Raw genomic sequence first — 24,168 nt, forward strand, 5'->3', positions numbered from 1 at the left:
AGGACTTTGATGAAAAACATTGTGGAATTCTAGGAACTATATAGAACAATCAGTTAATATTTATTTAAGTACTATTGTATGCAATGGATCTATGGAAATTATAAGAAACAGGACAAAACATTAAAGCTAAATAATGTAGACAATTAAGAGATCAGGGGAGTAAAGAGTGCTTTAAGTTGAAAACTAATTATGTAAGATAAACAGGATGGTAGTATTATATGTAAAACTTAAACCAATGGCTGTAGGGATCATTTCAGACGAGTCGGGGATTCCCAGTGAGCTTTACGATCCATCCCAAGAGATCAGATTGATGCACAAGGTGAATCCACTGCCCCCTAACCACTTGAAGACCCCTTTCCACCGATCTCGGTGGGATTCTGCGACACTCGACAAATGTGCGAGATGTTTCCCTGTGTGCCGGGAGTGTCTGTGTAAAAAGCGCTGTATGAGTATCGTTCAGCGTTTCGCGCGATGCTTAAAACTGGTGACCCACGTTGGGTCTGATTTAGTCGTTAACGCGCGGCCAACACGATCACATCGCAGATCGGACCAACTATACATCATCATAGCATAGTATAGTATATAGCCTGGTAAAACAAGTGCGCGGCGGTACGGGTTCTGTGTAGCGTTGATCTGCCTTGATTTAGATTTATGTTTTGATTTTTCGTCGTATCTGTCAACGAGTGCTACGGTTAATTGCCAGTTTTCAACGGTATCTCAGCAGTAATTTTCGATTATTCAACGATTATTCTGGGAGGAGTTTGGATATTACACAAAAAGAATTACATTCATTCCGGTTCAACAAAAAAAGCAGCGGTAAGTGAGAGATCTATGTTTTTGTTTTGTGGTTTTATTTTTGGGCTAATTAGCCAGCGGAAGTCGCGACGCTCAACTTTGGCAAATTAGTAAGTCGGGCATGAGTGCACAGATCGCCGAGTTCAGTTTAGCTAAGTTAAGTGAACTAACCCCCAATTAAATGCATTTAAATTTAGGCAGCGACGCGCATCCAATGTCTGACGCAAATTATCAATCGAGGGACCAAAAATAGCTCGCGAAAAGTTTAAAGAGCAGACGTTTTTCAAGATATGAACCTCAGCTAATTTCAAATATTTGGGAAGAGCTTAAATTCATTAAATGGCCATCATAACAGCTATTTATATCTCAAGATAAGATCCCTAGTGTCTCAAGATAAGAATCTCTTTTTCTTTTCGAGAATTTCAAGTCCTTTCACAACATTTTACTACTATCTACAGATATAGCAAGATATGTTCTTCAGTGACGTTGAAGAAATCCTTGTTTTTAATATAAAGATATAAATCAACAGTGAAATAATTTCTTGTCTTTGAACAATATTTACAATGCAGTGCTATAAATCCACTGACTATTGTTGGTTTTGCAAGAGACTTTGGTGATAAGCAGCATAAAGATGTGATAAAAACATAGCTTTCTGTCCGCATCACTCATACGTCGGGTTGGCCAAGCTGATGTGTTGCCACACAAAGAGCAGTGACTTCTCTGACATTTGCACACTTCTGAGTAATGGTTGAACAAAAAAGGTTATTCAGCGGGGTATTCTTAAAGATGATTACCAACTGGATAATGCCTATTTTATTTCATAAAAGCTGGAATTAGCTGTGGTATGTAAGTTCAAATATAATTTTATGGCAGGTGGCAAGATTGCTTTATAAGCTAAATTTGTCTAACATTTTCAGTAATTTAACTAGTTTTTTATAGCACAAAGTTTTTTTTAATTAGGAATAAATAAATATCATAAATACTACTACTACTAAGCAAATGTTACCAGCTACCATAAACAATTTTAAATCTCTTTAAAATTAAATTTAGTGGAGCTTTAAAATTTCGAAGTATAATTTTCTCTGTAAATCGAATTATTTCAGCTTCACTCGATTTCCCCTCTCCTATACGTAAAATTAATTATCGCTTTGCGTGGAAAATTTCATTAAAAACTGGCAGTTGCAGTCGCACTACCACATTGGTAGCTCGAAAACAGTTGGACAACTTAGCTTTTCCACCTGCTCGGAATGTTGCGAGTGCCAAGAACTTTTCCACTCCAAAATTCACTGCCAGAGGGGCTAAGACAAACACAGTGGAAAACTCCAGTTTCGAAAACGAAATGATTAAGCGGGGCAAGGCCGACGGCTTTTGTAAGCCAGCCAGTTAGAAGCTGTTTGGGCCAGGCCAAGATTCCACTACCAAGCAGAAAGCCGCTGCTGACAATTGAAATTCGTATTCCGCGGCGGCGAGTCAACTGCTGCAGACAGCTAAGGCCAAGCCGAATGGCCTGGCTCATTGAACTTGGCTAACTGTCGAGAGTCTAGACGGCTAAAACCCACAGTACCAGTGAGTAAATAATAATACAATAAAAGCCAAAACCAAAACAAAATGCCGGGAGAGTCGCGTGCTGCTTTCAATTGATATTCAACTGGCGTTCACGTGAAGAAAACAAACATCAAAAGATTCATGGGGAATTCTTGGCTCAGCCAAATATTCAAAAATATTTTTAGACAGCTGCATGGGAAATAAAAGAAATAAAAACCAAAAAAAAGTAGGCAAATAGAAAGGAAAAGGCCTCTAAATCATTCGCGGGCAAGTCAAAACAAATTGGCAAATTGCAAATCGGCAGAGTCAAATAAAATTAATTTATTAGCGTGATGCGAACGGGTATGCCAATCCAGTTAAAACCGCCTGCACTTCATTAGTAAAACAAACTTAAGGGGTTTGTTTGGGTTGACCACGGTTGAAATAAATTATGGTAATTATTTCTGCGAACTCTGTTTTGCGTGCGTTTTAGCCTTTGTCTATTTTTGGTGATGATATGTTGGGCTTAAAAACCATAAGCCGGAATTAGACTATTAGAAAGCTATCAATTTAATAGCTTAGTCATGAAAGAATTTCCCATAAAATGTATTAGATGAAAAATATACAATTTTAATTTATTTTTAAACCATTTTTTGATGTATTTGTATTTATAGTAAGAGCCTTTTAATAATGGAAACTCTTTATATCGAACGCTCTTCTGTAAAGTCTAATAGTACCTTAGATTTTCCCATAGAAGCATTAGCTATGCATGAGAGCAATTATTCCGCTCATAAATAAATTGTTTTGAATAGTTTTTCCCATGAACAGATATTACTCATAAGTTCCCAAAAGTCAATTTAGTATAATCACTGTCAAGAGCTCCCCGGAGATCGGTTAATGACTTCCGCATATCTCAGACTTTGTAAGTGGTACAGAAAAGCCGCCGTACTTGAGATTATGCAGAGAGTCATTCAGGTTATAGATCAGGTCTGGGTGACTTATGAGGCAGAAGAACCAAGGCCCGACTTATATATCGTATCATAACACATCAGATCTGCAGATATTATCATGACGACAATTGCAAGAGGCACGCTCGTAAAACGAAGAACGAGATCCGGAAAAGTTTGCCGTAATTTGCCAAAATTTCCATATCTCTCGGGCAGATGAGATTATCTTAACTGTAAGCCGTAAAGTCTCGAATTGCCCGTTGTCACACGAATACATATTTTCTAATTAAGCATGGGCTGAGATATGGCGACAAAAGGAGGCGGAGCGATTAGGGCGGACAACGAAGTCCGATTCTACAGACAAGTGACACTAAAATTGGCCTTTGTTGTTCGTTTCGTTCTATTTTAGCACGTCTCAGCACACTGCACGAAATGCCAGGTACTCGTAATACCCTAAAATTCGGAGGGGAGTGGATGCGAGGCATTCGCATTTGAATCGGGGCACCGCTTCGCTGGCACTGAACTTGACATTGCCGAGGTCTGCATTCAATTTAGAAATATGTCAGCGGCACAGACTATTTTCAGATCACCGTGCACATCACGCACTTGTTGCGCCACAGATGCAGATGCAAATGCAGATACGGATGCAGAAGTAGATTCAGCTATAGGTTGCTAGGAGTCAGTGATGAAGATTGATCTTAAAGGCACTTATTTAATGAGTATTTACGACGGCAATGATGGGAATTCATCAGTAAAAGTTTTTTTAACCGATATACAACAAAAAATAAAATAATTGTGCTGGTGCTAACATCTATTTAACGAACCTATTAGTTCTGATAGCTTCCATATAACTAAAAAGGTTTTAAAATTCAAATTTTTTTGTGTTTTTAATTAAAAAAGGCTCCTGATTTTTACAGCCTGCTTAACGTGATATTATCTTAAAAAGGTTTAATAGTCACGATTTTAAATATTTGTATTACTTTGTATACATATATAACTTTAAATTACCATAACTAACATACCCGCATACAGCATTGTTACAAAAAGAGGCTTATGGTTTTCTTTTAGATCCCTACCCTAGGAAAAAACATATTCGAAATGTTATTATTTCATTCGTATTTATTTTTAACATCTTCGTGTATGTTGACATTTCAATTTCAATACATAACTCGATAGCAATTGCTAAAATAGTGTATCTATTAATCGGAATAAGAAATGTGAATAAAATAATGTTAATCATGTAACCCATCAATCTAATAGCCATTTATATTTTCTTTCCTAGTCATGACTAAGAATGGACACAGCAATTCGGCATATGTCAGTGATCATGCGGACAAATTGGAGCTGGCCGAGAAGGGTCAGAAGAACAAGGCCATCGTGGCCAAGGATCCCGACTACAACCCCTACCATCATCGCGAAGTAGAGCATCCCACCACGTAAGCAATATATTAAGGTAGCCTTTGAAAAAAGTTATATGTAGAATCTTTACCTTTTTAGGAACTCTGAGACTCTGTTTCATTTGCTGAAGGGTTCTCTGGGAACTGGTATCCTGGCCATGCCGAATGCCTTTCGTAACTCCGGCTATATCACGGGATCCATTGGCACCATTGTCATTGGATTTATTTGCACCTTCTGCATCCATCAGCTGGTCAAGGCGCAATATGAACTGTGCCGCAGAAAGAAGGTTGGTTAGGAGTATATCCTAGAGGGGAAGATCCCAGATTAATAGAGTTGTTTCTTATCACAGATGCCCAGCATGAACTATCCCATGGTTGCAGAGACAGCTATGGGTGAGGGACCAAAATTCTTCCGGGTCTTTGCTCCCTACATTGGCACAGTGGTAAATACTTTCCTGCTGATCTACCAACTGGGCACCTGTTGCGTATACGTGGTGTTTGTGGCCTCAAACATCAAGGCCATTGTGGATGCAGTGGCGGATACCAATATCGATGTGCGACTCTGCATGATCATTATCCTGCTGCCTTTGATCCTGATCAACTGGGTGCGCAACTTGAAGTACCTGGCTCCGTTCTCCACGTTGGCCAACGCCATCACCATGGTCTCCTTCGGCATTATCTGCTACTATATCTTCCGGGAGCCCGTGACCACGGAGGGCAAGGATGCCTTCGGAAAGCCCTCGAATTTCCCGCTCTTCTTCGGCACTGTCTTATTTGCCTTGGAGGCCATTGGTGTAATCCTGCCTTTGGAGAACGAGATGAAGACCCCGCAGAAGTTCGGTGGCAGCTGTGGTGTCCTCAACGTATCCATGGTGCTCATTGTCTTCCTCTATGTGGGCATGGGTCTCTTTGGATATCTCAACTACGGATCCGCAGTGCTCGGTTCCATTACCCTGAATATGCCAGAGCATGAAATGTAAGTTCTTCTTTTAAATGGTTCCCAGATCATCCTGTAACCAAAGAAATCCTCTTGCAGCCTCTCCATGTGCGTCAAGGGCATGCTGGCTTTTGCCATCTATATAACCCACGGACTGGCGTGCTATGTAGCCATCGACATCACCTGGAACGACTATGTGGCCAAGCGTCTGGGTGCCCAGCGTAATGCCCTGTTTTGGGAGTATGCAGTGCGAACTGTCCTGGTCCTAATAACCTGTAAGTTTGTTATAATTACATTGTGAACGATCCTAGATCTGATCACCAAGAAGATTCAGATATCGTAGCTTTAAAAATGATAACCTTGTCTTCGTTAAATTTCTAACAAGCACTTTTTATAATTTTATCTTTCATTAGTCCTCTTGGCCGTGGCCATTCCCAACCTGGAGCTGTTCATCTCCCTGTTTGGAGCTCTGTGTCTGTCTGCCTTGGGTCTAGCCTTCCCGGCACTCATCCAGATCTGCACGCATTGGTACCACACCAAGGGAATCGGCAAGGTCTGGCTAATCTCAAGTAAGTATTTCTTTAATATCTCTATCCAAATCCATTTACTAAACAATAATCCTTACAGGCAACTTTGTGCTCATCATTGTGGGCATCCTGGGCCTGGTAATCGGCACGTATACCTCGCTCAAGGAGATCGTGCTGACCTTCTCCGAATAGTCAACATATCATTAACATAATCCGCCAGCGGGCATTCCAATTCAAGCGAAAGTATTATGAGCAATCGAAAGATATTGAAATCTGTAGACATTCGCAGCGCAGCACAAATGACAAGATACAGATGCAGATACGACTAGAGATAAAGAAACAGTTGGGCTGAGATCTGCTGTACATGTGTAAACTTCTACTCTGAACTATTTGTTGTGTATTTGTATAGAATTTATCAGATTTGTGATATTTTTAAGCATCATGCCCAAGAATCTGTACAACAAGTGTTTGTATATCATATATTTCTTTATGTAGTAGATAACGTCTTGATAAGTAGTTTAGTGCCAAGTCACATCTTTATAAGTCAAATTTAAAGTACGATAGCAGTTAACCACATCAATAAAAAAATATTTTGCCATATTAAGATACGTCGTGGGGGATCTTTTGAGTGGCTATATAGTCCTTAAGTGCCTGGCAAAGTCTCTTGGCTCCGTCCACCAGTTTTTCCTTTGGATAGAAGGCGATGGACAACCGAAAGAACTGCTTACCACTTTGACCATCCACAGAAAAGCGTGTTCCCGCTATAAAGTAAATCCTCTGACTTTCCAGGCAGTACTTGAGGAACTCTCGGGAGTCTAAGTGATCAGGGATTCGCACCCAGATGAAGTAACCCCCAGTGGGACTGACCAACTTGCAGCCCTCGGGCAGTTCATCTCGAAGAACCTGGGTGGTGGCCAGCATTCGCTCCTTATAGGCCTCATAGAACACAGCTATTTGCTTTTGAGCTAGCTTTAGCTCGAAGAGACTCCCCACAATTCCAGATGTGTAGTTATTAAAGCATCCACCGCTGTTAGCAAATCCACTTCCATCCAGGATTGGTTTAAGACGCGGAGGAACGTCCAGCCAGCCAACGCGAACTCCAGGACCCAGAATCTTAGAGAAACTTCCGTTAGAAATCACGTGACCTGCAAAGTCTGCATCATTTCTATCATCATAGGAGATCAAACGGCAGTTGGTGGGCTTCTCGCCATAGTGAAGGATATTATATACATCATCGCAGACCACCAGAAAGTCGAATTTGCGGGCCAGTTGCACAATTCCACGACAGACCTCTAAAATATATATAAATATTTTTTAAAATTCATCGTTCTTGAGATCGGTTTCTGAAAAGTAAACCTACCTGGAGAGAATAGAATCCCCGTGGGATTATGATAGGTGGGTATGGTATAGTACATTCCCCAGAACTGCTTCTTCTCCGATTTGAAACGACGTTTGGAAACCTGCTCCTCAAGATCTTTCAAGTCCACGCCATCATCGTTTAACTTTACAGGAACTATTGTGAGACTGCTAAAGTGTTTTATACTATCCAGAGCAATCATATAGGAGAACTCATCCACGAATACGAAACCCTGGAAGTCTATCAACGTGGATAGAAGTAGGTGAAGGCCCTGGGTAGCTCCTGTGGTGATTATCAAATCCTCACTAAGACCAAAACCACAAAGTTAATGAGATAAGCAATTAAACCTCAAAAACCGCATACGATTACCAGTTCACGGGACTTTCAAACATTTCTGTGAAATAGGTGGAGATCTCACGACGCACCTCAAACGTACCACTTGTAGGTCCATACTGGAAAATCAGCGACTCATTTACCAGCTTTTCACGATTCTTAAAAGACACTTGAAAAAGTCATTTGAAAGAGCGGATTGCGTAAGAGGAATACCCACCAAACAATGATCCGTGGCCTTCCTGAAGTTATCGCAGTTGGAGTTAAGAAGATCCGTTCCCGGGGCACCAACTCCGAGATTCAGGATATTTGGGTTGTAGACATTCCAGTCGCCACCGTCGAAAAGGTGCTTTAGCTTGCGATCTTGATTGGTTTTCGACATGTTTAGTGTGCTGTGCCAGGCATACTAATGCCTTATCTTTGAGAGGTGCACTCGCATTTATGGAAAACAATGGGAAAACATCTAACTTTATAATGGTCGCCATGTTATACCTATTATTAGTAAAAGCTTAGGGTATAAAGTTTTCTAGGCGGATGATCTTATCGCGTTCCAGACTTGTACCACTTTGCTTGAAATATAAATATGAATTTTTTTCTTAGGAATAAATGATTCTTAAATAAAACTAATAGGCTAGTATGGTGTTTTTTAATTTGAGATTGAATTTAAATTGTTATTAGTTTTTTTTTCATTTCAAACTAGAAATTCATAGCATAATTTTGTTGTTTACCTATACAGAACACATTTAAACTACAATAAATATTAAAATTAAGATAAATTCTTGCTTAATACTTAATAACTATTCTTAAATGTTATTATTACAAAACTATTTTCTAAAACACAATATTTAATATTTATTTTACTACAGCACATCCTTACAAAATAAATGTATAAAATGATAAAAGCAATTTAATTGTTTTAACCACTGTTAAGTACACTGTACAAAAGTTTAATATTAACACTATGTAAAGAGTTAATAAAGGGTACCTAATAGTCGAGTGTCTTTTTACTTAAAATCAAAATCCGTTTCCGTTTGGAATTGCCATTCCAGGGCAACGTGTACAACAGCTGATTACAGCAATCACTTTGTTTTTGGAAAGGAAAATTCGGAAAATCGCATCTGAACTCCCTTCGAAGAAATGGATAAACCCACAAGCAGTGCTGCTGCTGCTGCCGCCGCGGCACAGGATCCCAATCTTCTCCTGGACTCCCCGCAACACGGACCAACTTTGTCCAGTGCCTCCAGTTTCGAGGCTCTGACGCGACACGACCCAAATCTCAGTCGACTTGCCACGAAAATGTTCAACAAAACGGAGGAGTACATCACCCACGAACTCAACGCTCCTCTGGAGGATTACAAGCTGCTGGAGGAGATGAACAAGGCCACGATTGCCAAGTACAAGGATATGCGACAGATTGCGGAGAATCTGAACACCTCGACCAGTGAACTGAGCCTTAAGTTTCAGCAGTTGGCTCCAATGATGCAGCAGATCGATGAGATCTCCGATACGGTGGATAAATTGGAGGCGGCGGCCTATAAACTAGATGCCTACAGCATAGCCCTAGAAAATCGCGTTAAGTGCGTTCTCCAAAGGAAATCCGGAGGTGGTCAGCTGACCCAATAAGACTATTTTTCTACAAAGGCTTTATGGTACATTTATTATAGTAGATTTTATGTCAACCAAGTAATAACTTAAATATAATCGCAATTATGTTAAGAAATATCAGGGGAACTGAAACCGTAAAGAGGGTAATGGAGATGTAAAACCTTGTTTATGATGACGGTAATCAAATATCACTTACTTTTGGCCACTGTGCGTATAGAACGGATGAGATTAAGCACCTGGTCCTTGGCCGTGGGTGCTCCAAAGTCCTGCTGGCCAGCCTGTCGTCCCCAGCCAACTGAAAAGTGTGCCAAAAGTAGTACATCGTGGCATTGGAGACAAAAATATAACTAAGTACTCACACTTGGCCAGGAAACGCTCTTCGTGCAGAATGCAGACTGCATTCAAGCACAGCAGAGAGGATTCAATCAGCGTCCACAAGGTAAACATATTTCTGCCAAGTTATTTCTATTTACATCAAAATAAACCCAAATCGCGACTAATTGTTGACGTCAGTGATGCCGACTTGCCGTTCACAGTGAGCGCACTCACAGCTGACTGGCCACGCTCAGCGTGAATGGTTAAATGGCAAATAGCGCGCCAAACGGAAATTGAATTATATTACAAACTGAATTTGTCTTATTATACCCGTTACTCGTAGAGTAAAAGGGTATACTAGATTCGTCGGAAAGTATGTAACAGGCAGAAGGAAGCGTTTCCGACCCCACAAAGTATATATATTCTTGATCAGGATCACTAGCCGAGTCGATCTAGCTATGTCCGTCTGTCCGTCTGTCTGTCCGTCCGGATGAACGCTGAGATCTCGGAAACTATGGGAGCTAGGCTATTGAGATTTGGCGTGCAGATTCCTGAGCTTCTTACGCAGCGCAAGTTTGTTTCGGCACAGTGCCACGCCCACTCTAACGCCCACAAACCGCCCAAAACTGTGGCTCCTACAGTTTTGATGCTAGAATAAAAATTTTAACTGAAATGTATTGTTCTCATCAATACCTATCGATTGACCCAAAAAAAAGTTTGCCACGCCCACTTTAACGCCCACAAACCGCGAAAACCTGTGACGCCCACAATTTTCATGCTAGATAAAAAATTTTAACTGAAATGTATTGGTCTCGTCGATACCTATCGATTGATCCAAAAAAAATTTGCCACGCCCACTCTAGCGCCCATAACGCTTAACTCTGTATACCGCCGGTAGGTGGCGCATTTTAATCTCGCTTTGCTACTTGCATATCTCCATATAGCTGAGTAACGGGTATCTGATAGTCGAGGTACTCGACTATAGCGTTCTTCCTTGTTTTTTATTTAATAGGTATAAACAATATAGTAATATATAAGTTGTATTCATATTTAGTTAGCCCAAGGTAACACTCCCAAGGCACATTTGGACCAATCGTAGTCTGTAAAATAATAAGAAAACTCATAAAAACCAAGTTTTCATTTAATATTTTAAAAAACATACCTTTTTCAACTTTCCAAATGCCCAAATCTGAGGATACAGCGTTGGTAAGGGTATTGCCTTTGCTTTGAGCTGCTTTTGCTAAAAGCTTTTCCAAATATTCTAGGTTATAACTCTCCTGCGAAGAACCGTCTTCCTCCATGGGTTCTAGCTGTTCGAATTCATGCAATCTAATATCGCATAGTTTGCTTAAATCCGCCACTTGTGACTTGCTAAACGGAGGATCGGCAAGCGGCAGTAGTCTAAAGAAATTTGGATTATATTATTATAACAGCCAGATCTGGAAAACCAAGCCTACCCTTTAAGAATCGGCGCTGAATATTTGCTAAAAGGGCCAACCCGTTGCATAATAAACTCCCGCTCAAACACCAAAGACCTCGACTTTTTGGGATTGTCTCCGAATATAAGGGTAAAAGAGGGATCCACATTCGAATGCACAAGAAGACTGCGCATGGTTTTCGATAGCTTATCCGTGTTGAGCGATGAAAAATCCACTGCTTTTAGTTTATCATTCTAAAAAAATGTTGATGATTTAGTAGGCAGCTCCCAAGGCTGTCAAGTTTCTACAAACCAAATCTAGTTCCTCTTTGTACATGCGCTTCATGCGGAACAGCATTCCAAAGGTTTTAACCATCTTCGAGGCCCAATAGCTGGCTCCCAGTCGTCTTAGCTCCGCCTCGTTTTCGTTTTCAGTCAGCTGAACTAACGCCACAAACACCTTTTCGATGTATCCCTGCATGGCAAGTAGTCTGAAGAGTCCCTGAGTGGCTGCAATTAGGGTATCCTCGTTGTCATCGACTTGAAGACCAACGCGTAGGAAGTATTCCATTTTAAGCAGGCATCCCGTGTAAATATCCAGCAGATCCTTCATGGAGGAAGACTCCTTTTTGACCAGCGCACTGAGATCATTTACCACCGCATCGAGTATCTCCTTTGATGATTTGGCTTTCTTGCTAGAGGAGTAAACCCGAATCTTGTTGAATTCTGCACTGGACTTAAGTTTGCTGATGGCCTTTAGTTTCTCGGCGCCTTTGAAATGACACTCCAGGGTCAGATCGTAGATCTCCAGAAGATTGCTCACAGCCTTTTCGAACTTGAGCTTGTCCTTGCGCTTCAACTTGCCGGCATCCAAATTGGACATGTTTTCCTTGTGGGGCAGCCAGTAATAGGTGCGCAGCCATTCCAGACAATGCTCCGAGGTGTTCCTTAGCACCTCCACAGGTGGCAGCTCCTGTCCGTGGGCGCACAGGTGACGCAGATCCACGATGAACGACTGGAGTCCCAGTTCCCTGGCCGTTTCGTACATGCTGGTCATGTTGTGGCCCTGGATGATGGAGGACATGAAGTTGTAGAATCGCGTAAAGGCACTGGCGTAGGTGTTCTGTGTTTTTGCGTTGCCCTCCTGGTCCTCCAGTTGAGCCTGGACTAGCACCGAGGTGGCCATGACTGCCGCCGGGCACAGATTCCCCCTTCGCAGACTCCAAATGCGGATTTTACTGAGGGCCTGATGCCGGTTGGCGGGCGTGGAGGTTTTGCCAAAAAGCCAGTCATACGTCGTTTGGAATTCCAGCCTATAAATTTAACATTTTAATTAATAAATTCAAGATGTTTATTTCAATCTACGCACGTGTCCCGCCAAGGGGTGACCACAGTTCGTTGTTTTACTATTGGAGGCGGTGCCGCGGGGGCAGCTTTCGTTTTCTGCTGTTTTCCCTTTTCTGAGATTTTCTTTTTCACATTAGGCTTTTCTTTCTTGGCAACAGCCATGGCAGTCAATGTTTTTAAAACAAATTACTAGCAAAACAAACCGCGAATAAAAACGCAACAGTTTTGATAGTGCTGTCGTTTTTTCAACTAAAATCTAGCTATTGCAATTTATCTTTTTTCTAATTTTATAATAAACGTTTTTTAAAGCAGGTAAAAAACAGTATATGTTACAGAGTACTTTTAAAAGTAAGTAGTAAGTGTAATCAATTCAAATCTAGTTATAGTTTTTAATAAACGTGGCTATATCTCATGGGCAGTTCTTGATTTTGGCTATTTTTAGCTATTTATTCGTTTACCAACACTGCCAATGTCCAACAGCTGATCGCGCCAACTAGACGCAGCCGGATCTGTGTGAATGGTGAAATAAAAATTGGAGCCAAAAATAATATTTTCTTCTTGTTCAATTGTTGCACCTTTTTTCGCGCCCCCCGCCATGACCACCTGTGTTTAACCCGAGTCCACGAGAAAGCTGACGATTTTCCTCCACAGTCCAATAAGTTTTCCCCGTGACCAGAGCAACACATGCATTTCGTCCAACATCCCGTCATTGTCAACAACAACAACGTGGTGGACATACTGCATCCCGAAAATATAGAATTTGATGGGCCGCCAGCGGCGCGGAAGATGATAATTGGCTCGTTCTCGATGTTCGTAATCTTCTCGTACCTGCAGCTACTCTACATACTGGTGGCCATCTACCTGGCGCTACACCACGCGCACCATTAGACCGCCATCTCTGAAGGATCATGTATCACTTTGTATCCGAGCAAACTCCGGAGCTGCGGCTCTCGGCTGAGGCATTGGTCACGAGCCACGTGACACAGTACCTCAAGAGCTTCCAGCTGGATGCCGTGCGCTTCCTCTACGACCGTCTTGCTAAGCGGGAATTCTGCATCCTGAACGATGAGAGTGGCCTGGGTAAACTGGCCACGGTGGCGGCACTTCTCAGTGCCCTAGATCCCGCCAAGAAAACTCTCATTGTGCTGCAGAACGACGAGCAACTGCTCGCTGGTTGGCGGTTCCATCTGGACACACTCACGAACCTGCAGGTGTACACCATTCAAGGAGTCCAAGGTAATGCTCTGCGTTTAATGATATTCTTGGATTTCTATGTGGATTAGAATTTGGAAAACACCGTGTTCTGATATTTTTGTACTTCTCTTAAATCAACATTCCTTGATAGTTAGTTTCGAAGAATGAATCACACAGCAGAGTAAAATGATTATATTTTGAAAACCACAAAATTTATCAGTTTTTTATTTTGTGTGTACAATTTCGCAATTAAACGAAAGTGGTGGGTTCCATTTAAGGGGTCTGTTAAAATTTGATTTTACCAACTTTTTTTTGCTATATGGTCTGAACCATTTTATATAGTTTAGTTTATAGTTTTATTTACAAAATAAATAATTAATGTTCTTTAAACTGCTAATACAATTTGAAAAATTAACATTAACCGAAATCAATTATCAATTTTTAAAACGAAAACTTTTTTAAGTCTTGTATAAACCTTATCAATGAACTATATATTTTTATTCGGAAACTAACAGTTTGTTTTACCTCCTTTACAGACACCACAGACTCCCCGCACAACGTTTACCTGGCAAAGTGGAGCCAGTTACGCAGCATTGGAGATCTCAGTCGCCTCAACTTCGACTACGTTATGGTAGACAATCGGGGCCACACGCTGAACAACAGCTTCTGCACATCAATGCTTCTCAAGCATTTTGAGGGAAGGGTAAACATTCTTATCTCCAGTGTTGACATTACGGTGAGGCAATGCACCCATAAGTGGTTCACATGGAGCTTTATTTAGTTTGTTTCCCTATCTGCAGTCAGACGTAAAGTTGCTGTTCAATGTTTTGCGGTTGGGCGGGCGCCTGGAGCATCAGTATCGGAGCTTCCAGAGCTTCGACCGCAAGTTCCATTTGCCAGATCCAAAGGAGGTCTTTAGCAAGCGTATAGATCTCGAGGAGTACTACAAGCAGCGGGGATTCCTCAGCGAGTATATCAAGTAAGTGACCCACTAAAAAGCTGTAATCTTATCTATGTACAACAATGATCAGTATTAATGTTGTGTTAGAGCAGACAAGACATATTTTCCTCTAGTAATAACATTCCCTACTGTTCACATACTAAATAAAATTACATAATTTTAAGGGACTTCCGACTACGTCGATTCCGGCATCAGTTCGACAAAATACTGCCGCTCGTCGCAACGGATCAATACAAGCACAATTTGAGCCTCTGGCTGGCCTCGAAAAACAGCCAAAGTACACTTAGTGGCTCTTCGGAGGTGTGCTCCACAATCGCTTCGGCAGAGAACAATCAGGCTCAGCAAAACGAATCAGTTGTGGTTGAAGATACGGATAAGTTATCCGACCACAGCGTGGATGATGTTGTGGCTATGTCACCGCTGGTCTTTGAATCCTCTGACTCTGACGTAGAACCCATAACAGTGGAGCCTGCAGCCGATCAAAATCAGATATTAGTGGTATCCAGCGATGATTGCGAGATAGTGACGCCTCCAAATACTCCGCCAAATCGAACGCCTACTGCAATCGAATCGCCAAGAACGAAATCAAAGAGAAAATTTAGCAAGAGGAAGTCACCGCAGAAAAAAGCAGACCTCACCGATTCCGAGGAGGATGATGAAGTGATGGAAGTGGCGCCCAAAAAAAGAACTCGTGCGGCCACTGTGTCGTTTACTCCCAAGACAAGGAAACTCAATGTGCGACTGTTAAGGGTTTCCATGGATACCTTAAGCACACCACCCCCATCGGGAAAAGCTCCAACGCTTGCAACGCCCAAAACAGAGCCATCAACTAGAAGGAAAAAACAGTCCAAGCAGTCGGTGAGTCCAATGGATACAGGTCGCCCGGCTACAAGAGGAATGCAGCGTTTAACACGTTCCGCTGAATCGAAAATAAATAGCAAGTACCTAAAGCGCCACGCACTGGAGGATGGCAAGCGAAGCACTTCGAAAAGAATCAAGGCTGAGGGGAATCAAACGCCCAAGACTAGCAAACCCAGGGTGAAGCAGGAGACGAATGTAAGGCCTGTGGCCAAGCAGGAGAAGAAACAAAAATCAGAGGAGAAGCCCGCGCAGGAAACTCCTAAGCGGAAGGCGGGACGTCCAAGGAAATGCAAACTTGAACCTACAGCCCAAAAGAAATCCCGCAACAAGCCGGATCCCAAACCCTTGCCCCCGACCCCACAAGTGCTCAGCGGTAGTTCCTTGTCCTCGGAGTACATGCAATGTGCTCAGCGAATACCAGACAATTTGGATGCCATGGAGTCTCCCGCTTTTCGGGTGCCCTTCACCCCTCAGCAAACTCCAATGCTTTTAACCTTGCCATCGACTTTTAATTTGCTTAACGACTCGGAGGTGGTGGCTATACCGCTGTCTAAAGAACAAGTTGAAACTGTGGTAATTAATAGCTCCCACGACGAGAGTTCGCCGCAGGATCCATCGCAGAGTCGACGCACCAAAGCTCTGAAACGTAAGCGCAAACCGGAGACGCCGAAGAGTTCCAGTTTTGGCGGCGGCTTGGGATTGCCACCGGCTAAGAGGAGTGCCAACAAATCACCAGATTTGTTTAGCATCTCTTCAGACCTCTCGCAGATTCCTCTGGCCCAGCCTCGACCCTCCTCTCCTTTTGAAGGATTCAAGATCTTCGGCTCTGAGGTGAAGCAATTCCAGCAGCAGCATGCTAAAACAAATGTTATAGCGCCAAAGAAGAAGCGTGATCGATCCTGTTTGGATATTCTGGAACAAATGTTCGAGCCAAGAGAGCAACAGGCTAAAACCAGTCCCAAAGTTTTGCCTACATTGCCACTGACTCAGAAAGATGACGTAACGCCCACCATTACACAGAGAAGGAGAACCCTGTTGGAAGATGACTTCTTTGAGATCACCAACAACGGACAGTTTGGCAGTCGAATGAGGTTGAATTCTTCTGGAGAGGTATCACCCGTACAACAAGATCAACAGTCTGCCAGGCCGACTCAGGCCAATAAAATCACTAATTACTTGATAGGTTCTGGAATTACCCAGGAAAAAACGCAGCCCACGAGTGGAAATCGCAATTCCATCGTTGCTGCGCTGCGAAAGTCCCCCAAATCTCCGAAACAGAGCGGAAAATCCACACAGGCAACGAAGCTTACCCGCTGGTTTGGCTCTGTTTTCGGCGGAGGAGCCTCGCAGACCAGCTCCGTGGAATCGGTTAGCGCACCAAGTACACCGGTGGGCCCATCCACGAGTGCAGCAGCATGTCAAACGCGATCAGCGAGAAGTGGTGGAGCTGCAGGACCCACCAAAAGAAAGCGATTGGAACTGTTCAAATAATGAGCAGGATATATATAGCAACCGCTTTAAGGAAAGCACTAAAATTAAGTTAACAGATACAGCTAAATTTTCACGGACAGAAACATTAAAGAAATATCTTGGCCAAGAAATCGGAACGTGAAAATATAGCATTAGTTATTTAATCAAAAGCCAATCAACAGTTAACAGCATCCAAACTTGGACAAAAAACTCTTCTTAGGTTGTAATAACAATGTGGTACAATGTTAACCGTAGAGAATCAGAGCAATTAACTAGCCAATTTAGTTATATTTCTATTATTTTTGCACACTTCGAGGATTAATTTACCATACAATTGAAAAGACACTGGACATTATCGGCCATTCATTATTTAAATCACCACCTTATAGTCATCAATTAATCACTTTTTAGTAAAAGTGCGTTTTCAAGTTAAAGTAATTAAAGTTTAGAGATTTATGCCGTTTCTCTTTTATTAAGTTCTAATGTGCCCACCTTGAAACATATATGCCAGTAATTGGCCGAGTTTTAGCTAAATTATTTTTATACGCATTGAAGAGCGTAATAACCGATTTTAATGTGACGATAGTTATCGTTTTTAAAGAAAATATCATATAATTTCAATACTTAAAAGTTTTGCATGTAAGAAATAAACAAAATTTATGAAGGGTTCAGATACAAAACAATATTTTTGTGTTTTATTTAATACTAGCAATGTCGCTCACAGCTTCGCCTGCGGAAATTAAGTTTAAAATTTCGTAAATATGTAGATCGGCAATATCCCATACAATATCTACATAACCCAATCTTCTTTCACAGTGCAGTATGTGCAGTAAACAATGAAAAAATCTAAAAACAACCTTTAAAAAATGTTAGATACTTGGGAAACTTGAGGTAGTTTTTCTCCTTTGCTAGCTTATGGTTAAAAAATATTACTGTGACCACGTCAGATTGAAAATTGAAACAAAAAATCGATTTTGGGGTCGACAATAGGCGACCATCAATTCAATTCTTCGAGTTAGTTCCAAATTTCGTTTTTCTTAAAAGATTTTTATATCAAGCCGTTTTCAGTGCAGCACACACTTCCTATTTTTTAATTTCATTTAATTTTTGCACGTATACCGTTTTTAAAGTGATGTTAAGATTTTTATACTCTCTGTTTTCCGAATATTATTGTTAAGTTGTGCATTACCGCCTGGCGCTGGAACTCCAGCTCCCGCCGGCACATAGAGACCAAAAGTGGAGGACATTGAAACTTTATATTTTCCTGAGCATGGGTATCATCATTAGATTTTCTGAATGTGAATTCACTAAGTGATTGCACTGCAAAACGTATTAATATTTGATTAGAGGGGGTTATATTTTACGTTCACTTTATCTTACGGCAATAGAATCCGCCAAAGAAGCAGGTCTGATGGGTGGAATTGATGACATAGGCCACGGGGGACACTCCGGGCAAGGTCTTTGTGACCACGTATCTGCCCGTTGCCGTATTTTTCCAGTAGGGCCAATGGGAGAGTCTTTCTGTGTACTCCACCGTATAGCGCCAGTCGTGGGCGTGTCCGTGATCGGCAAGGATCTTGAAGTTGATGCTATAATAAGAAAACAAAAATAATATCTCAATTTCATTCAATTTCTTAAATGCTTAGAGCTTGTAGAACCATATGTTTAAAAGTGGTACAAGATCAAAGTAATTTTGCGTTTCCATAACTAAAAAAAAAAGGTTGTAAAGATTGTGTACATCACCGCAAACTTTAGAAAATGACTACTTTCTATTTAAGATAAGGAATTTGAACACATTATTCTGTCATGTTAGATGTATACTCACATTGTTGGGTTTAGCAGCCGCATCTTGTTGAAATCAGCAACATACTCCCAGACCTTTTCCGGTTCGCTCCGCTTGATAATGCCCTCGATCTGGTACTTCTGATAGCCGCTGGAGAAAACAAAGACATAGAGCAGCAGGGCGATGCCGAGGAGGACCGCTGCCCTAATCCACAGACGGGGGATATGCATAGTTCTGTTCTCGATGGATTTCCGCTGGCGACTGACGATTATTCTGTGTATATGTCGGCTTATTCGAATTTCAAATAAACATGTGCCGGAGAACTCACCACAAAGATTCGGGAAACAGCCTCAAAGGGGAAGGAGCGGGAGTTCCATAGCGAAAAGAGAAAGATAAACAAAAGGGATCTTTAAGTACAGTGGCGGCTGGAATTTAAATGGGTATCTATGGATCATTCTTCTTTGGAAGAGAACTTGCTTTATGAGAGAGTTGTAAGTTCCTTTTGCACTTACTCGCTATGAAAGAAGGTTTTTATTTCAGCATGCGATATGGGATTGCTACGTTTCTTGGTGACCTACTGAACTTATGCACTTCAAAAGTTTGCCACAGAGTTTAAAATTGACTTAACAATGACTACAATTTTTTTTTTTTAAAGGTCGATACAAAAAATATTTTAGTTAATTTAAAAACATCAAATATAAATATTGGTTATATAGTGTAAACAACAAATGATATACATAATATTTTAATCATCATTTAAAAGAGTTAGGATTACGACCACTGTTTTTATAAAATGCTGAGTAGCCAAATCCGCTATTTTAAGTTAAACAAATGGAAAATTAATTTAAAAGAAAATTTATGTTAAAACATTTAAATGAGGTATACAGTACCTAGGCATAAAACAAAAATGCTGCCAAAGCAGTGTCTCATTTTTGCCGCCTCAAGCGTTTTAAAAAGTTTTCGGAGGTCAAAGCTCCCCCTCCTTTCACATAATCCCCCATTCAACTTCCAAAACAAATGTTGGAGCTAACTAACACTGGTATTAGAAAGCTTTGGCGAATGGCAAGCTTGTCCATATGATCGCCACTCTCCACCTAGTTTATAAACAACTCTCGCCGGGTGCAGTCGGAACCCTCCAATCGGCTTCATATACCCACAAGTACCACCGAACCACCGTGCCCGTCAGCATATGCAATTGCTTATCACGCCGGACTGTCCGAAATCGGTATGCTTCATCGCTCCAGCGACAACAGATCCCTTAACATCTCTTACCCCCCGCAAACTGCCGGTTTAGGTTTACGTAAGCCAATTAAATTCGTTTTAAGTACGTTTTAAGCAGAGGGAACATCAATCAAAATAAATAATGCGGCTACTGGCCAGACACGCGATTCGATTGTTGGGTCAGGAGAATCGTGGGGGAAGAGGAGGAGCGGGTGGCGAAATGACTACATTTTGGAGAGGAGGAATCCGGCTGAAGGCAACAACCGGTTACCTGAAGCTGGCCACGGCAAGTGTTCAGCCACTGGAGCCGGAGAAACAGGTGCAGAGAAAGGTGGGTACTTCGATTTAGTACTCTCACAGTGTTTCTAATTCGCTAATCCGAAATTCCCCAGAATTCTCCGTTAACGGATTCATTTGGCCGACACCATACCTATTTGAGAATTTCTCTTACCGAACGCTGCAACCTGCGATGTAAGTACACCACCCAAACACCTATGTTTTCGCCCTTATCAGTGACAGCCTGTTATTGTTCTACCCATTTGATAATACTCGTTATGAAGTGGATCCCCAGCCTTGATTGAACAATGTGGCGAAATTCGTGTCTAACACGAACGTTCCACACCTGTGGTCAACATAATAGCTAATAAGCCTTTCAAATTCGACCTATGTATGTGTTACCAAATTAGAACATATGTTCTAATTCGATTTTGGGTTCTATTGTACTCAACATTTTCAATTTCAATTACTGAAAGCAAATAACACTTGATAACTTAATGATCTTTAATTTATTTCTGGAAAATTCCATACTATATTATAAATTACATACATTATTCAATTTGGTACTAGTACCCAAAATGGTAACTGTACATAGGTATCAATCCTTCAAATGTGTGTAACAGATAAAATAAAGCTTTTCTGATCCATTATTAACATACATACATTCTTGATCAGGGTCATCATTCCACTTATTCCTACAACGCCTATCTATTGCCTAAGCTTATTCATAGATACTTCATATTTTTAGGTGACTATTGCATGCCCGCTGAGGGAGTTCCTCTCCAGCCCAAAGGGAATCTCCTGACCACTGAGGAGATCCTCCGTTTGGCTCGGATTTTCGTGGAGCAGGGAGTGCGCAAGATCCGCTTGACGGGAGGAGAGCCCACTGTCCGGAGAGATATAGTGGAAATAGTGGCACAAATGAAGGCTCTACCTGAACTGGAGCAAGTTGGCATAACCACCAATGGCCTGGTGCTGACCCGCCTGCTTCTGCCGCTGCAAAGGGCAGGGTTGGATTCCCTCAACATCAGTTTGGACACGCTGAAAAGGGATCGCTTTGAGAAGATCACCCGGAGAAAGGGATGGGAGCGAGTGATAGCTGGCATCGATCTTGCCGTCCAGCTGGGCTACCGCCCCAAGGTGAACTGTGTCCTCATGCGCGATTTCAACGAGGATGAAATCTGCGATTTCGTGGAATTCACAAGGGATCGCCCTGTGGATGTGCGATTTATAGAGTACATGCCCTTTTCTGGAAACAAGTGGCACACGGAGAGACTTATTTCCTACAAAGATACCCTGCAAACCATCTGTCAAAGGTGGCCTGATTTCGAGGCTTTGCCCAATGGCCCAAATGACACATCCAAAGCCTATGCAGTTCCGGGATTCAAGGGTCAGGTGGGTTTCATCACATCCATGACGGAACACTTTTGTGGAACCTGCAACCGATTGCGACTCACTGCGGATGGCAACATCAAGGTGTGCTTGTTTGGCAACAAGGAGTTCTCGCTGAGAGACGCCATGCGAAATGAGAATATAACAGAGGAGCAGTTGGTGGATCTCATTGGGGCAGCGGTGCAGCGCAAAAAGAAGCAGCATGCAGGTGAGTTACGATGCCAAAACAAGCGTAGAAAGTCCTCAGACCTTGGTCCTCCTTCCCAGGCATGCTCAACCTGTCGCAGATGGAGAACCGGCCCATGATACTGATTGGCGGCTAGTAGACACACCACTCTCTTCCCTCTCTCCCGTTGCAGATACTGCGCCACGATTCCATCATCAAAGTCATCATTATTTGTATTACCAAGCACATCATCCCTCAGGCATGCAGCTCCAGGTCCGGAATTGCAGCCAACTGACCCACGTCAACGCTCAGGGCAAGGCCCAAATGGTGGATGTGGGCGCAAAGGCTTCAACCACAAGATTTGCTCGAGCAGAGGCCACTGTAGAGGTGGGTGAGAAGCTCACTGGACTTATAGCAGCCAATGAGTTGGCCAAGGGAGATGTTCTGACCGTGGCCCAATTGGCTGGCATCATGGGAGCCAAGCGCACCTCCGATCTAATACCCCTGTGTCACAATATCAGCTTGTCATCCGTGAAGGTGAAGGCCACTCTTCTCAAGAGCGAGCATTCAGTCCGACTGGAGGCATCCGTGCGATGCTCCGGCCAGACCGGCGTCGAGATGGAGGCCCTAACCGCTGTTTCCGTGGCCGCCTTAACCGTCTACGATATGTGCAAGGCCGTTTCCCACGACATCTGCATCACCAATGTCCGCCTGTTGAGCAAATCCGGCGGAAAAAGGGACTTCCAGCGAGAGGAGGCGGCAAAAGGAGCAATCCCAGAGGTCGAATAAAGAGCTCTACTGACTGACTCCATTAGTTATGCTAATATAATGGCTAAGCCATTTTTAGGGGAAGGGACATTCAACTACTGCTTATTAAATTCACCTAGGTATTCTTAATCTTTTTGGAAGATTTAAATAAAATAATTTTACATGAATTTTAAATAAATTTAGAAATGAAAAAATGGACTTATAATTTTTGTAAAATTAATTATTTAAAGGGTTCCTGTGACAGTCTCTTTAGAGCGCTAATAAGGGGAAAAATAAACATTGCACATCCCAATCCAGTGTGTAAAGCTCCTGTTGCTAGATCTATAAACCATAAGACGCATGATTAATTTAATTCTGAAGTTTAAGGTTCTCTTTAATTCGTGGCCAGAGTGGATTAAGTTTAGATGAGGGAATTGATGGATAGTGTTGGTGTTAGGGTGCGATTGGGGGCTTGTCGCGAACTGCGCCTTACAGCTAGAAGTACATACAACATTAGAAGTGTTCGATAAACGCGGATTATCGCTCGCAAATCCTGGCAGAGTTCCCTCTCAACATAGACACAATAAATACGGTGTGGTGAGGTAATCAATCGCTCCTAGTTGGACACCAGGACATTGCGGTTCTCCGCCTTGCTCTCCGCATCCGCGCCCTTGGCCCCATCGGCGCCCAGGTGCTCGCCCCGGATCTTGATGTTGTGCTCCTCCTTGAACTTGTTCAGCTCGCTGCCCTTTTTGCTCAGGTCGTCGGTGACCATGACGATGGTCTTGGCGATGAAGTCCTTGTTCTCCACCAGCTGCGGCAGCACCTCCTTCACGGTTCGCTCGCACAGAACGCCGCCAATCTGACGGAAGCACTTGCGCTCTGGGTCCGCAGCCTGCAGCGTTTCTATCACAGTTCTGGAGAGGATTAGGGGTTATGGCGGTGTGTCTTGAGAGGTTCTCCCATTTTGCCCAGGGCCCCACCAGATGGTCAACCATCTTTGTGCACCCGGTGACTCACTTGTGTTCCCTCAAGTCCATTTCGAGCGTATTTAAACTGTTGGCCAAGTTGCGCTGATCATTGCGCAGCTGTTGGAACTGGGCCACAATGGCCTCCTGGCTGGGTGCCGGCTTAGCCGATTCGGTGCTCATCGCAATGCTCGCTCTTCAAAAGGACCCCTTCGAAGTCTAGGCCTGGATAATCGCTGCAAATTCGCGAAAATCTGCGATTTTCTTTCAAAATAAGTCGGCGAACACGAGGGCTATACAAAAGAAGTCCTAATAAATCACAAACGCCAAATGGCAGTGTGGCCGTAGATGTAATGTGTAAATATAACGCAACTGTAAAGGTAAATATTGCTGGTCTTTCGTTACTGATATATTTTTAACTCTTTGTTAACTTACATTTATTATCTACTGAACATATTTTCTAACAGATTTTTCTCCTTTAAATAAAATAAAGGACCAACAAATATTTAACATGACACTATTAAGTTTTCGAAGTATTGCATTGTAAAACAAAAGAATTAAAAACAACTTTTATATTTATAATTTTATTTACTTACTTTTTTTCTGATAAGTGAATAATTTTATACTGTTT

General features: G+C 42.2%; 10 protein-coding genes across 12 annotated transcripts; 5 read left to right on the forward strand and 5 right to left on the reverse strand.

Annotated features, from left to right (window-relative positions):
- Positions 1-501: 501 nt before the first annotated feature.
- LOC108014101 (proton-coupled amino acid transporter-like protein CG1139) lies at positions 502-6,731 on the forward strand. The gene is made up of 7 exons (XM_017080126.4): positions 502-816; positions 4,549-4,702; positions 4,764-4,950; positions 5,014-5,639; positions 5,700-5,875; positions 6,014-6,169; positions 6,228-6,731. Exons 2-7 carry the CDS (start codon positions 4,551-4,553, stop codon positions 6,317-6,319), a joined length of 1,389 nt encoding a protein of 462 aa, XP_016935615.2. The 5' UTR covers positions 502-816; positions 4,549-4,550; the 3' UTR covers positions 6,320-6,731.
- Positions 6,593-8,287, reverse strand: LOC108014102 (2-aminoadipate transaminase). Its single transcript, XM_017080127.4, has 4 exons — positions 8,035-8,287; positions 7,854-7,975; positions 7,488-7,789; positions 6,593-7,419 (listed from the first exon to the last, which is right to left on the reverse strand). The coding sequence occupies exons 1-4, from the start codon at positions 8,194-8,196 to the stop codon at positions 6,728-6,730; spliced, it is 1,278 nt and encodes a 425-aa protein (XP_016935616.4). The 5' UTR covers positions 8,197-8,287; the 3' UTR covers positions 6,593-6,727.
- A 569-nt stretch (positions 8,288-8,856) lies between these two features.
- Blos2 (biogenesis of lysosome-related organelles complex 1 subunit 2) lies at positions 8,857-9,534 on the forward strand. The gene has a single exon (XM_017080108.4). The coding sequence runs from the start codon at positions 8,952-8,954 to the stop codon at positions 9,435-9,437; it is 486 nt and encodes a 161-aa protein (XP_016935597.3). The 5' UTR covers positions 8,857-8,951; the 3' UTR covers positions 9,438-9,534.
- Positions 9,443-9,955, reverse strand: LOC108014090 (immediate early response 3-interacting protein 1). Its single transcript, XM_017080109.4, has 3 exons — positions 9,779-9,955; positions 9,616-9,714; positions 9,443-9,545 (listed from the first exon to the last, which is right to left on the reverse strand). Exons 1-3 carry the CDS (start codon positions 9,864-9,866, stop codon positions 9,490-9,492), a joined length of 243 nt encoding a protein of 80 aa, XP_016935598.1. The 5' UTR covers positions 9,867-9,955; the 3' UTR covers positions 9,443-9,489.
- Positions 9,956-10,727: 772 nt separating this feature from the next.
- Positions 10,728-12,734, reverse strand: LOC108014088 (uncharacterized). The gene is made up of 5 exons (XM_017080107.4): positions 12,521-12,734; positions 11,465-12,464; positions 11,192-11,406; positions 10,897-11,135; positions 10,728-10,834 (listed from the first exon to the last, which is right to left on the reverse strand). The coding sequence occupies exons 1-5, from the start codon at positions 12,658-12,660 to the stop codon at positions 10,785-10,787; spliced, it is 1,644 nt and encodes a 547-aa protein (XP_016935596.4). The 5' UTR covers positions 12,661-12,734; the 3' UTR covers positions 10,728-10,784.
- Positions 12,735-12,983: 249 nt separating this feature from the next.
- Positions 12,984-13,386, forward strand: LOC108014099 (uncharacterized). Its single transcript, XM_017080123.4, has one exon. The coding sequence runs from the start codon at positions 13,183-13,185 to the stop codon at positions 13,384-13,386; it is 204 nt and encodes a 67-aa protein (XP_016935612.3). The 5' UTR covers positions 12,984-13,182.
- A 20-nt stretch (positions 13,387-13,406) lies between these two features.
- On the forward strand, positions 13,407-17,667 carry SuUR (Suppressor of Under-Replication). The gene is made up of 4 exons (XM_036814579.3): positions 13,407-13,734; positions 14,229-14,428; positions 14,493-14,671; positions 14,818-17,667. Exons 1-4 carry the CDS (start codon positions 13,407-13,409, stop codon positions 17,003-17,005), a joined length of 2,895 nt encoding a protein of 964 aa, XP_036670474.3. The 3' UTR covers positions 17,006-17,667.
- On the reverse strand, positions 17,641-19,198 carry LOC108014098 (uncharacterized). Its single transcript, XM_017080122.4, has 4 exons — positions 19,096-19,198; positions 18,810-19,028; positions 18,365-18,573; positions 17,641-18,304 (listed from the first exon to the last, which is right to left on the reverse strand). Exons 2-4 carry the CDS (start codon positions 18,995-18,997, stop codon positions 18,129-18,131), a joined length of 573 nt encoding a protein of 190 aa, XP_016935611.4. The 5' UTR covers positions 18,998-19,028; positions 19,096-19,198; the 3' UTR covers positions 17,641-18,128.
- Positions 19,199-19,860: 662 nt separating this feature from the next.
- On the forward strand, positions 19,861-22,788 carry Mocs1 (Molybdenum cofactor synthesis 1). 3 transcript variants are annotated; one of them, XM_070996784.1, is made up of 5 exons: positions 19,861-19,992; positions 20,062-20,319; positions 20,381-20,459; positions 21,013-21,864; positions 22,016-22,788. In XM_070996784.1, exons 2-5 carry the CDS (start codon positions 20,131-20,133, stop codon positions 22,609-22,611), a joined length of 1,716 nt encoding a protein of 571 aa, XP_070852885.1. In that variant the 5' UTR covers positions 19,861-19,992; positions 20,062-20,130; the 3' UTR covers positions 22,612-22,788. The 3 variants fall into 3 exon arrangements, with proteins under 3 accessions (XP_070852885.1, XP_016926976.4, XP_070852886.1); XM_070996785.1 differs by having other exon boundaries at positions 19,879-19,992; positions 20,093-20,319; XM_017071487.4 differs by having other exon boundaries at positions 19,866-20,319; positions 21,924-22,202.
- A 145-nt stretch (positions 22,789-22,933) lies between these two features.
- Positions 22,934-23,862, reverse strand: Pfdn2 (prefoldin 2). The gene is made up of 2 exons (XM_017071483.4): positions 23,590-23,862; positions 22,934-23,486 (listed from the first exon to the last, which is right to left on the reverse strand). The coding sequence occupies exons 1-2, from the start codon at positions 23,718-23,720 to the stop codon at positions 23,186-23,188; spliced, it is 432 nt and encodes a 143-aa protein (XP_016926972.2). The 5' UTR covers positions 23,721-23,862; the 3' UTR covers positions 22,934-23,185.
- Positions 23,863-24,168: the final 306 nt, after the last annotated feature.

Source organism: Drosophila suzukii, chromosome 3 (assembly GCF_043229965.1).
Source record: "Drosophila suzukii chromosome 3, CBGP_Dsuzu_IsoJpt1.0, whole genome shotgun sequence".
In the NCBI taxonomy this organism is placed as follows: domain Eukaryota; kingdom Metazoa; phylum Arthropoda; class Insecta; order Diptera; family Drosophilidae; genus Drosophila; species Drosophila suzukii.

Bases quoted from the DNA above. Each gene is read 5' to 3' on its own strand.
- Pfdn2 (XM_017071483.4), bottom strand. From the start codon at position 23,720: ATGAGCACCGAATCGGCTAAGCCGGCACCCAGCCAGGAGGCCATTGTG. The intron at 23,487-23,589 runs GTGAGTCACCGG...AATCCTCTCCAG, and splicing joins ATGGACTTGAGGGAACACAA to AACTGTGATAGAAACGCTGC.
- Blos2 (XM_017080108.4), top strand. From the start codon at position 8,952: ATGGATAAACCCACAAGCAGTGCTGCTGCTGCTGCCGCCGCGGCACAG.
- SuUR (XM_036814579.3), top strand. From the start codon at position 13,407: ATGTATCACTTTGTATCCGAGCAAACTCCGGAGCTGCGGCTCTCGGCT. The intron at 14,429-14,492 runs GTGAGGCAATGC...CCCTATCTGCAG, and splicing joins TCTCCAGTGTTGACATTACG to TCAGACGTAAAGTTGCTGTT. The intron at 14,672-14,817 runs GTAAGTGACCCA...CATAATTTTAAG, and splicing joins TTCCTCAGCGAGTATATCAA to GGACTTCCGACTACGTCGAT.
- LOC108014101 (XM_017080126.4), top strand. From the start codon at position 4,551: ATGACTAAGAATGGACACAGCAATTCGGCATATGTCAGTGATCATGCG. The intron at 5,640-5,699 runs GTAAGTTCTTCT...ATCCTCTTGCAG, and splicing joins AATATGCCAGAGCATGAAAT to CCTCTCCATGTGCGTCAAGG. The intron at 6,170-6,227 runs GTAAGTATTTCT...TAATCCTTACAG, and splicing joins CAAGGTCTGGCTAATCTCAA to GCAACTTTGTGCTCATCATT.
- LOC108014088 (XM_017080107.4), bottom strand. From the start codon at position 12,660: ATGGCTGTTGCCAAGAAAGAAAAGCCTAATGTGAAAAAGAAAATCTCA. The intron at 12,465-12,520 runs GTGCGTAGATTG...TTAAATTTATAG, and splicing joins GTCACCCCTTGGCGGGACAC to GCTGGAATTCCAAACGACGT. The intron at 10,835-10,896 runs GTATGTTTTTTA...ATTATTTTACAG, and splicing joins CATTTGGAAAGTTGAAAAAG to ACTACGATTGGTCCAAATGT.
- LOC108014098 (XM_017080122.4), bottom strand. From the start codon at position 18,997: ATGCATATCCCCCGTCTGTGGATTAGGGCAGCGGTCCTCCTCGGCATC. The intron at 18,574-18,809 runs GTGAGTATACAT...TTCTTATTATAG, and splicing joins CGGCTGCTAAACCCAACAAT to CATCAACTTCAAGATCCTTG. The intron at 18,305-18,364 runs GTAAGATAAAGT...TACGTTTTGCAG, and splicing joins CTTTGGCGGATTCTATTGCC to TGCAATCACTTAGTGAATTC.
- LOC108014102 (XM_017080127.4), bottom strand. From the start codon at position 8,196: ATGTCGAAAACCAATCAAGATCGCAAGCTAAAGCACCTTTTCGACGGT. The intron at 7,976-8,034 runs GTGGGTATTCCT...GTGTCTTTTAAG, and splicing joins AGGCCACGGATCATTGTTTG to AATCGTGAAAAGCTGGTAAA. The intron at 7,790-7,853 runs GTAATCGTATGC...TTTTGGTCTTAG, and splicing joins TTTGAAAGTCCCGTGAACTG to TGAGGATTTGATAATCACCA.
- LOC108014099 (XM_017080123.4), top strand. From the start codon at position 13,183: ATGCATTTCGTCCAACATCCCGTCATTGTCAACAACAACAACGTGGTG.
- LOC108014090 (XM_017080109.4), bottom strand. From the start codon at position 9,866: ATGTTTACCTTGTGGACGCTGATTGAATCCTCTCTGCTGTGCTTGAAT. The intron at 9,715-9,778 runs GTGAGTACTTAG...CACACTTTTCAG, and splicing joins AGAGCGTTTCCTGGCCAAGT to TTGGCTGGGGACGACAGGCT. The intron at 9,546-9,615 runs GTAAGTGATATT...TTACGGTTTCAG, and splicing joins TATACGCACAGTGGCCAAAA to TTCCCCTGATATTTCTTAAC.
- Mocs1 (XM_070996784.1), top strand. From the start codon at position 20,131: ATGCGGCTACTGGCCAGACACGCGATTCGATTGTTGGGTCAGGAGAAT. The intron at 20,460-21,012 runs GTAAGTACACCA...TCATATTTTTAG, and splicing joins CGAACGCTGCAACCTGCGAT to GTGACTATTGCATGCCCGCT. The intron at 21,865-22,015 runs GTGAGTTACGAT...CTCCCGTTGCAG, and splicing joins CAAAAAGAAGCAGCATGCAG to ATACTGCGCCACGATTCCAT.